Raw genomic sequence first — 11,103 nt, 5'->3', positions numbered from 1 at the left:
TGAGGCAGAACATTTATTATAGGGCAGCACATAATACTTTGCCACAGAGTCGAGGATATGAGTGTGATGTTCACGTGCTAAAATATCCATGCTAGACCAGTTTTCCAGTATTATTTAACAGTCTAGAAAATGGACGAATTCACACAAACATTTATTGAGTCTGAATAGATACATTTCAATAATGGGTGATCAATTTAAACATGTTTCATTACAGATACTCTATAGATAAAGGCATACAATGTTTGGTCTTCCACCTACATTCTAGATCCGAAAGGTATATTTTCTGATCTGAAAGTTGCTTCTACCCTGCTGAAATTACACCATCCATTCATAGTAATACATGAGACATTTTTGAAAGAGCGTTGACACAACAATTAGGTGCCAAAAAAGAACATACAACGGGAGTTTTTCAGCTGAACAAAAACACAATTTGACCAGGGAAAGCCATCAGTGTGTCTAGATGGAAATGTTGAAGTGTTCTGACTTTATACAATTCAAACCAGCCATTTCATGAAACAGAATACAGGTTCCCATCTACATTTACAGTACTGTTTCACACTGTTTATCACTCAAATTTTACAGTCTAATCTACTACTATGTAAATCTTACAAGCGGAGATTATAATAAAATAAATACAGTATTCTTTTGGTGATCAGTAGGGATTAGATAATGACATTTATCCCCCAGACCAGAGATATACCACAGTTGGCAGCAGGTTAACATTACTGTAAAAAAAAAATCATATTAGAAAAAATGATGATGCTGAGGTCACAGATTCAGAAAGTGGTTAGATTTCCCCTAAAAAGCTACAACAAATGTACATAAAATGAAGCCAACATAAAATGAACTCCACATCAAGACAGTCCAATTCAAATAGTTGGCAAAACAAACAAATGTATTCTTGTGTTTGAAGCAGATTGGGTAAGGAATGTGGAGAAAACTGATGAATGATTGGATGGTCGACAGGTCGTGGCAGCATTGCATTCCTAGAAAAAGATAATAGGCAGCACCCTGTAAAACCGTGAAAGTAAAGAGTCTGGTAAACTGTAGAGATAAGTTACATAATAGTTTATAAAGAATTTAACAGAATGTAACCATAAGATGATATAACACAACATTGGCTACCCTAAGAGACTGAAATGCATATCATGCATATGATGTATCAATAGTTGGAAAGAACAAGTATTAAAGCTTAGATTGATTGAGGTAATCCAGATGATCAGGAAAGCTAACAGGACTCCTGGGTCTCTATATTAAGGCTAACTTTGACAGTATATGGCTTCATACAGACTTGTAGATCCATGCACATGTGTTAATGTCTATGTTTTCTGTGTCTTGTTTACTCTAAGAATGCACACCTCTCCCATACCTAAGATGAAGAATGAAATGAAAGATTCTAGTGAAGAATAAGATAGAATGCCAATGTTTCTGCTCTCAAGGCAGATGACATGAGGATGGGGAGGACAATATTTCTACATTTCTCATTGAGATGGTAAATGGAGATTTACTGTAGTATCACTACACTATAGAATTGCCAAACCATTACTTTTCCTGAGGTTTAGCCACTTGGTTGGTAAACAGGCACTGACTGCACATTAGAATGAAAAAAAGTAACATTTGAGACAAAATATCTGAAATACTTTCAGTAACTATACAAAACCACAGGCACATCCAAAGCATTATGTAACACAATGAACAAAAGAATAACAATGAAGACACAAGGTGAAGACCTGACGAGACCTTTCAGACCAGAAAACCATGATGAATGTCCCTTTTCTACAATGTAGACAAGTGTTAGTACAACAGAATGGGGTAACTACAAAACAAACAAACATGTATAACAAAAAAGCAGTGGTACATACAGATGATCTGGCCCTATAGAGCTAAGGCACCAGGGATTTAGGAAAATGAAAACATCTAGACTCTTGTAGTAAAAAAAAAACAAACTATACTTGTTTTCAAGTGTTTCTAGGTGAAGGCAGTTGATTTAAAGAGTGCATAAAGAAATGTATTGAGTCAAGGTGCACAGGATTGTTTTTATGCTTGAGGGTTGATCATCTTCTGAAGCAAAGGGATCTGTGAGATGATAAGAGAGAGACTGGGTTAGCTGCAGGCTTAGCTAGAACAATGTAGAGCCCTTTGACGTAGTGACAATCAACAAGAGTTGGCCCATTGCCATCGCCTGGATATCTGCACATAACTCTGGCTTTGTACCAAATGGCACCCAATTCCCAATTTAGAGCACTACTTTTAACCAGAGCCCATTGCAAAAGTAGAGCACTACATAGTGAGGTATTCGGGACGCAACCACAGATAGTCATAGTCAGACTCAGTGTAGTCAGAGATTAAACATGGTGGGGATCTGTAGGGAGTATGCTCTGGAATTACTGCAATTCGACTTGGACTTCAAAGCAACATTTTATTTCTATGGTGTACGAATGTGCAAATGTTTATGCATAGTGTAGATTCAGCGTTATAAACATAGCTAACGGAGGCTGGATTTATGGAATGTGTTCACACCTGCAGTGCTTGTGAATATGGGCTATCTCTCTCTACATTCTACTGAACCCCTCCCCCCTCTCTCACCTTCATCAGGTCCACCCCTGTGAGTGCGTTGACGGACACAGGGAGCTCAGCCAATAGGCGGTTCACCTCGCCGGTCACACGGCTACCGTCCCCGCTCAGGATGACGATCTCATTGGTCCGGGCCAGGGGTGCCGCCACCTTGGCAGCAATCTGTACCAACACAATGACACAAACCTTCTTCACCTGGGTGTTCTTCAGAGAGAACTCATCTAACACAGCCTCTAGTTGTCATATTTAAACCAAATCAAACGGTAAGTTGCGATTTCAAAAAAATAACATTCATATATTGATCAACTCTTGTATTTTTTCATGTCCATAAGTAGACACAAACTATATCAAATGCTTGTGTGCAGCTCTGTGACAACTTCCCCTTACCACACAACGTTAAATGCCCGTGTCGTGACACACTGACCTTAGGCAGGGCCTCTAGGACCAGAGCCTTCTTTGCAGCATCTCCATAATGCTGGTAGGCCTCAGCCTTCAGCCTCATCTTCTCAGCCTCAGCCTTCCCTATAGCCTCTATGGAACCAGCCTCTGCCTCACCGATACGACGGATCTTCTCTGCCTCGGCCTGGGCCGTGAGCACCTTCTTCATCCTGTTCAGGGGTTGGTAGGAGGGCACGTGAAGGGTTAAACTCTAATAACATCATTGGATTGCAGACTGGATTGCATTAAACTATAGTATGACAAGCTTCTACACACCCAAAGCATACAAGTAGCTACTACTGTAAGTGTGAGATGAAGTTGCCCTAGACACTGATCGGTTTTTGAATTTTGGGTAGGATTTTGAAGAGGCTAACTGGGTGTAACTTACACCCAGTATGCTGCATATGTTGACTTGAAAGGCAGACACTCTAGGCTCAGTAGTGGTTCACTCACTTCCTATAGTATGACACCTTGCTTTGCATCCAGAATTCCAACAAGCATACACATTGCCCTTATTTTCCATGCACTCAGTGATTGGTCACTCACTTCTGTCCCTCGGCCAGCTGCTGCATCTTGTAGGCTTCAGCCTCGGCCGGCCTCTTGACTGTGGCGATGAGCTCCTTTTCTGTGCGGTCAATCTCCTTCTCCTCGATGGTGATCTGCTTCTTCCTCTGAACCACCTCGATCTCTATCTCCTCCAAACGGATCTTCTGCTGCTCCTTGGCAGCCTGCAGTTCGTAGGCCAGCTGGGCTTCTGCTTTCTGGGGGGAGAAGAGGCATGGGTCATATTCACCAAGAATTAAATGGACTCAAACGGGCTGAAACGAATAGGGAATACCTGAACTTGTGCAGGTAGTCCTTTATCCGTTGTAAAACTTTTTGCTTTGGTGTGCACTAATGAATATGACCAGGGTGAATCTTTAATAAGGGGCTTTCACATTAGGCCTAGATTTGACGTCATCGATTAACTGCTAATGGTGAACCTAATCTAGAGCAATGATGACCATGTTGGATACCTTCGTGTTGACTTCTTGATTGAAAGCAGCCTTCTGCATCTCCAGCCCTCGTTTCGAATCGGCCATCTTGGTGTCTGCTTGGAACTTGACGTCCATCATCTCTTTCTTACAATCTGCTTCCTGTAGAGGGCAGAAACAACATGGTGAGAAGAGGAGGACAGGGAACATTGAGTAAATGCTGCAATGTCTTGCAACGCATTAAGGGAATCTAATTTCTTACCCTGATTCCCGCGTCTCTCTCTGCCTCGGCCACTCCAATATCGGCATCTCTCTGTACTGCGGCCGTCTGACTCTTCCCCAGGGAACTTAGGTACTCCACTTTATCATACACATCCTGACAGGCACAAAACACAGAGGCACTCGATCATTGTGTGGCTAGTGGTGTCACTATAAGAGTGTATAAAGCTGCACTAAGAGTATTTACATTTCAAAAGGCCAGACGTGCCCAAATAGGACCTGACTGTGCCCCTGTATATTACCTTGATGGTGAAGCTGAGGATCTCGATGCCCATGCGGCCCACATCAGGCGCTGCCACCTCCCGCACAAGAGCAGCAAACCTGTCTCTGTCCTGGTAGATCTGCTCTACTGTCAGAGTACCTGGAACACAGACCTGGGGTCAGTATCTGGGTGGGTCATGAACCACAGATGCTCTGATATGGATTCATCTGAATTGGTGATTTTTTTTTTTTTATATCTGTTAAACATTGTTAAATTGTTAGTATCCTATAATCAGAGAGACTTCAAAGTCTGAGTAGTACATTACATGGCATGTTATTTCCAGAGAGCTTGCAAACTTTTTAAAAGTTCTATAGCATGACCTAATAGTAATAAAGTCATCAGAGACGCAAAAGTACTGAACAGCAGCCTGTGTCTCTGTCAGAAGGTCCCTACCGAGGATAGAGCGTAGATGACCCTCCAGGGTCTGCAGAATGACACTCTTTATCTCGATCACAGATTTCCCCAGGAACTGTTCACAGGCATAGCCCAGCAGCTCATTGTCTACCATCACCTTCACCTGGAGCCAGGGTAATAGACAACATTGTCAGCTGACAGCATGATAATATTGTTAGCATTTCAGAGACACAACTACGGTTATTCTAAGTCAGGGATGGGCAACTGTAGAATTGAAGCAAACTTACTTTAAAACTGTGGGCCCTCATGATGAGTTCAGATTTGTGGCCCCCACCCCCATCAAAGTTGCCCATTCCTGTTCTAAGTGATTATTGGTTATTTCTTAAAAAGTAACTGTCCAGTGAAAATCTTACTTTTAAAAGTTAATTGTCTGTTGACTCATCCTATACTCATGTGGCCAAAGCACAGTGAGATCCTATTGGCGCATTCTAGCATTTATTTTCATATTTCCGTTAGGGAACACCTACTCTGTGAAGTGTGTGCAATAACTCAATTCGCCCTTGCACTCCTAAACAACAAAATTTTTTGAAGACTTTGGCAAAGGCTAAAGTCTACAAAACGCAGACCACTCTGTTACAGATCGATTCTAGTTTTGGAAACAGAAAACTTTATGGAGATAAATGTTTCATCAATGAGAAAATTTGCAGAATCTCCGCAAAAATCCATCTCATTCCATCTCCTCACACTGGGCTTCCTCTCATCACCATATTTGTTAGTTAGCGGTAACACCAACCGGATGAGTCACATTTATACATCCGGTGAAATATCTGGCTCACTGTTCCATCTGTGATATAATCGTGTAACTGACAGTTATGGATGAAGACTATCATGAAAATAAAATATATACACAGTACCAGGCAAAAGTTCAGACACACCTACTCATTCAAGGGTTTTTCTTTATTTTTACTATTTTCTACATTGTAGAATATTAGTGAAGACATCAAACTATGATATAGCACATATGGAATCATGTAGTACCTAAAAAAAAACTGTTAAACAAATCAGAATATATTTAATATTTTAGATTCTTCAAAGTAGCCACCTTTTGCCTTGATGACAGCTTTGCACACTCTTGGCATTCTCTCAACCAGCTTCACCTGGAATGCTTTTCCAACAGTCATGAAGGAGTTCCCACATATGCTGAGCACTTGTTGGCTGCTTTTCCTTCACTCTGCGGTCCAACTCATCCCAAACCATCTCAATTGGGTTGAGGTTGGGTGATTGTGGCGGCCAGGTCATCTGATGCAGCACTCCAACACTCTCCTTCTTGGTCAAATAGACCTTACACAGCCTGGAGGTGTGTTGGGTCATTGTCCTGTTATAAAACGAACGATAGTCCCACTAAGCACAAACCAGATGGGATGGGGTATCGCTCCAGAATGCTGTGGTAGCCATGCTGGTTAAGTATGCCTTGAATTCTAAATAAATCACAGTGTCACCAGCAAAGCACCCCCACACCATCGCATCCCCCACACCATCACACCCCCTCCTCCATGCTTCACGGTGGAAACCACACATGCAGAGATCATCCATTCACCTACTCTGCGTCTCACAAAGACACAGTGGTTGAAACCAAAAATCTCAAATTTGGACTCATCAGACCAAAGGACAGATTTCCACCGGTCGCCCAAGCAAGTCTCTTCTTCTAATTATTGGTGTCCTTTAGTAGTGGTTTCTTTGCAGCAATTTGACAATGGAGGCCTGATTCACACAGTCTCCTCTGAACAGTTGATGTTGAGATCTGTCTGTTACTTGAACTTTGTGAAGCATTTTTTGGACTGCAATTTCTGAGGCTGGTAACTCTCATGAAATTTTCCTCTGCAGCAGAGGTAACTCCTTTCCTGGGGCGGTCCTCATGAGAGCCAGTTTCATCATAGCGCTTGATGGTTTTTGCAACTGCACTTGGAAGAAACATTCAAATTTCTTGAAATTTTCCAGATTGACTGACCTTCATGTCTTAAAGTAATGATGGACTGTCATTCTCTTTGCTTATTTGAGCTGTTCTTCCCATAATATGGACTTGGTCTTTTACCAAATAGTGCTATCTTCTGTATACCTCTCCCATCTTGTCACAACACAACTGATTGGCTCAAACGCATTAAGGAAAGAAATTCCACAAATTCTTTTAACAAGGCACACCTGTTAATTGAAATGCATTCCAGGTGACAACCTCATGAATCTGGTTGAGAGAATGCCAAGTGTGCAAAGCTGTCATCAAGGCAAAGGGTTGCTACTTTGAAGAATTTGTTTAACACTTTTTTGGTTACTACATGATTCCATATGTGTTATATCACAGTTAATGTCTTCACTATTATTCTGCAATGTCAAAAATAGTAAAATAAAGAAAAACCCTGGAATGAGTAGGTGTTTCCAAACTTTTGCCTGGTACTGTGTGTGTATATATATATATATATATATGGACTAACAGCCGACTGAAGACGGCAGGGCATTCCTGTGGAGTACGTTTCTGAGATAACATGGACTCTAAACAATGTAATGAAACTTTGTTGCCCCTTGCTGAAACAAGAAAGGCGTTGTAGCAAATGATGAATAGAATGGGCTTGGAACCTCTAACCCTGGCAATTTGACTGGGAAACTCATGGTACACTTGCAATGGCTGCCTGGTATTGTGATGCATTCATTTTCATGGTAATGTAGAATGTTCATTCAAATTACGTTAACTGATGTGGCTCATGCAATGGAATATATTTTTGTAATGTTAGTTGACTCAACAAAATCACAGCACCATTGATAGGTACACTTCCTGCTTTTCTCATATGGGTACACTCGCAATGGCCACCAGTCCACCCATTATTCCATCATAGACTTGAATGGGGACACCTTTTCTATTAATTTGGCAGCAAATGCAGTTAGGAGTGGAGGAAAGGAGAAAATGTGTCTAAAAATTGTAATAATTTATTTTGCTATTTGAACGGCTATTACAGAGACTGCAAAGATTTGGCTGCTGGACAGTTACTTTAAAATGCCATGTATGCCAATAATACTTATTTTATTTCCCAAAATATGTACATACTCTGCAGTTCTATTTCTAAACTGCACATCATTATAACCACTCATTTATAAATTCTTCCTACATAGTCCTGCAGGAATAAAACACAACCCTTCCATAAGCGATCCCCTTACCTACCTCCCTACCAATGCATCATATCGTCCAGGGTCAGGTAACATGTTATGGATAGTATTACCAAACAGAACCACACCCAAATGACTGGCCTTAGTAAGACAACCCTGCCATGATTCACATGGCTGGTTAGAAGTAAAGAGATGATTACCCTAGAGCTCTTACTCTTAGTGACTTATTTTTCTTACGTCAGGCAACAGTTTGCGGTCTTACTCTCCTCAAGGCCAAACTCCACTAAGAAACATCTATTCATACTGAGGACTGGAGTCATTAGTCATGTTGTGGAAATGTTGTCCTGCGCAAAACACTGATCTGGAGTGAATCTCAAAAGTATTTTCCTTGATTCCTCTCCGCTCGCCTCCTTCTCAAAACATCAGGACGCGAGGAAAACTTGAATAGAAAATCAGAGTAGATCTCCAATGCCCTGTTTCCCTCTGAGGTTTTGACAAGGAGAGGACATTTGGAATCGAAGGAAAATGCTCCACCCTGGTCTTCGTGAGGACCGAGTGAGCCCGTCCTGTTATGAAGAGGCTATGTGGGGGACATCACTTATTTTCTTTTCAGGTTTACCAATAAAAACAACAGTAGTGCTAAAGTTGAGGATAAACTGATTCACCAGATGAAATATCCTCAGATTGGCCCTATTCAACCAATCTTTGAATCAATGGCGGTTGTGTTGTCCGCTGCAGCTGAAAGGAAAGAGAGTGAGCTGGTCCCTGAGGCGAGAGATGTGACTGGACATAGACTCCAATGAGACATGCACTCAGAAATGGTCTGTGAGGAATCACAGTATAATTGGAGGGGAGATGGCAATCATTCCATGATAACACTGATTATAAAACGACCACAGACAGACAGACAGACAACCAACGCATCAGCAGGCCACCTGACAGAGACAACAGGGGGAGCTGTGCCAAGGAAAGGTCAGCACAGAGATGAGAACCCGTGCAAATGTGCCCTACGCCACCCTTACACCCCAACCCCCCCTGCTAACGCCACGATTCCTCCAGCATACTCTAAAAAGGGTGGGCAGAGTATTTAAGCAAAACAAAGCGAAAGAAAAAAAAAAACAGAAAATATGAGCCTGATGATCGGAACTAATACAAATGTTTCCTGACTGCAGTGCTTATTGAAACAACCTACTTTCACATTAATGACTTTCGTGGGAAACTACTTTCGTTGTGTTATGTTATGTGGGAGGGCCCTGTTATCTGGTTAAAATAGAAGCCGCCCACTTAGGAGGTTGCCAGAGAGGTTGCCAAGAGACAGAACTCACTCTTCCAGTTTCACAATCATGTGGACACCTGTTTAGAGCTATCAATATTGTAGTAAAAGGTCATATGAGAAATAAGAGACATCCTATGGGTGTGTTAAAGGTCAAAAGGAAGGTGGGTATATCCACATCTGTACTGAGCCAATCCCATTACTTTGAGCAGGGAGTGTCTCATTGAAAAACACATTTCAAAGACTAATCTTCAGGTGCCACATAACTCCTGTTACCATAGAAACCAGGACAGCAGGCTTGTTTAGGCTCATCCAATCATTTAGACCTCATTAGGGAAGTGCAGCGTTAAAGCTTCCTCTGCATCAGTGGGCACATTGTAGTCATGCCTACTAGACAGACTGGGAAAGTAAGAAATGGAACATCATACAACTTGTGGCTACTGAAGTTTAGAAATTCGATTACTTCTGCAGTTTAGAAGTAATTGAATTGGTTGTAAAAAAATTACACATACACTAGATTAGTCGTAAATAAGACAAATGTCCAGTGAGAATTAATAAATAAAATCTAAAATAAAATGCAGGGAAACTTGAAGTTGCATACTCACATTGAATTAACATTTGCTAGTTATAACTTTGAAAATCACTGTTAATCAGACTTTCACTGCAGATTGGCACTAGGGGGGCTAACAAAATGAATCAGGCTTTTGGCACAGAAAAGGTTACAATACAAAAAGGAAATTAGTGTGAACACAAAAGAATGTAAATGTTGGGAGTCAAAAGAAACATGTCAGACTTTATTCAGCTCCCTTGTACCCCTTTCAAGGAAGACTCAAAGGCAGAGATTTACAAGCAATGTCTAGACTGTTTCTGCCTTGATATGAAGGTCAATAATTCTCCACAAACAGCTAGTTCCACCTGATATTCATGGACATTAGATTCATCACTATAATTCCTGCTTGAGCAATATATAGGGTATATTTAAGCAATAAGGCCCAAGAAGGTGTAGTATATGGCCAATATACCCCGGCTAAGGGCTGTTCTTAGGCACGACGCACTACAGAGGGCCTGGACACAGCCTTCAGCCATCATGGTACATTGGCCATTTATCACAAACCCCCAAGGTGCCTTATTGCTATTATAAACTGGTTACCAACATAATTAGAGCAGTAAAAATAAATGTTTTGTCATACCCATGGTATACAGTCTGATATACCACAGCTGTCAGCCAATCAGCATTCAGGGTTTGAACCACCCAGTTTATAATTAGTAATATACATGGGCCAAATCATTTGCAGCACGGAGATGTTTACATTTTTTTTTTTTTTAAGAAATCTATAACAAATCCGGTTTGCAAAATGACGTATCCAGCCAGGAATGAGAGACTTCATGAAGTATGGTGTTCACTCCATTACACTTGACCACGGACACACCATTTCTTACATTCCACCATATCGGTTTACACAGGCTTTCTTGTTTAGTGTAAAGTAAACGGGGTCTGAAATAACTGAACTCTTGCAACAAAGAACCATACATCTCCATTTTGGAAAATGTTGTCTTGACATATATTTCTAGTTGTATAGTCAATTAGGTTTAAAAAAAAAAGTATTATTTTTTTATATATAGACATGTACAATATACTTCCACAAGTTTGAAACCATGGATATTGCAGTTAATTTATAATAATGCAATGTTAATAATTGGAGGCATTTCTTCTGTCATCATAACTTCTATCAGGAGAATGATTGACCCTCCGTCACAGCCATGGCACCAATCCCCCTTGGGGATGGCAGGTAGTC

The 11,103-nt window shown here is 41.1% G+C and overlaps 1 protein-coding gene across 5 annotated transcripts in view; it reads right to left on the bottom strand.

Annotated features, from left to right (window-relative positions):
- LOC106567991 (flotillin-2a) overlaps nt 1-11,103 on the bottom strand; it is a 34,175-nt gene continuing 23,072 nt past the window's right edge. For all 5 annotated transcript variants that reach the window (XM_014137952.3, XM_014137951.3, XM_045693555.2 and 2 more), the window contains 8 exons: nt 4,921-5,044; nt 4,508-4,626; nt 4,249-4,362; nt 4,029-4,148; nt 3,559-3,773; nt 2,999-3,182; nt 2,587-2,736; nt 1-2,076 (listed from right to left, as the gene is read on the bottom strand). In XM_014137952.3, coding sequence (XP_013993427.1) covers nt 2,038-2,076; nt 2,587-2,736; nt 2,999-3,182; nt 3,559-3,773; nt 4,029-4,148; nt 4,249-4,362; nt 4,508-4,626; nt 4,921-5,044 — 1,065 coding nt within the window. In that variant the 3' untranslated portion in view covers nt 1-2,037. The remainder of the gene's footprint in view (nt 2,077-2,586; nt 2,737-2,998; nt 3,183-3,558; nt 3,774-4,028; nt 4,149-4,248; nt 4,363-4,507; nt 4,627-4,920; nt 5,045-11,103) is intronic.

The sequence above is a fragment of the Salmo salar genome, chromosome 13 (genome assembly GCF_965601325.2).
Source record: "Salmo salar chromosome 13, fSalSal1, whole genome shotgun sequence".
In the NCBI taxonomy this organism is placed as follows: domain Eukaryota; kingdom Metazoa; phylum Chordata; class Actinopteri; order Salmoniformes; family Salmonidae; genus Salmo; species Salmo salar.
The sequence above is the reverse complement of the archived record's forward strand: the minus strand, read 5'-3'. Positions and strand labels throughout refer to the sequence as shown.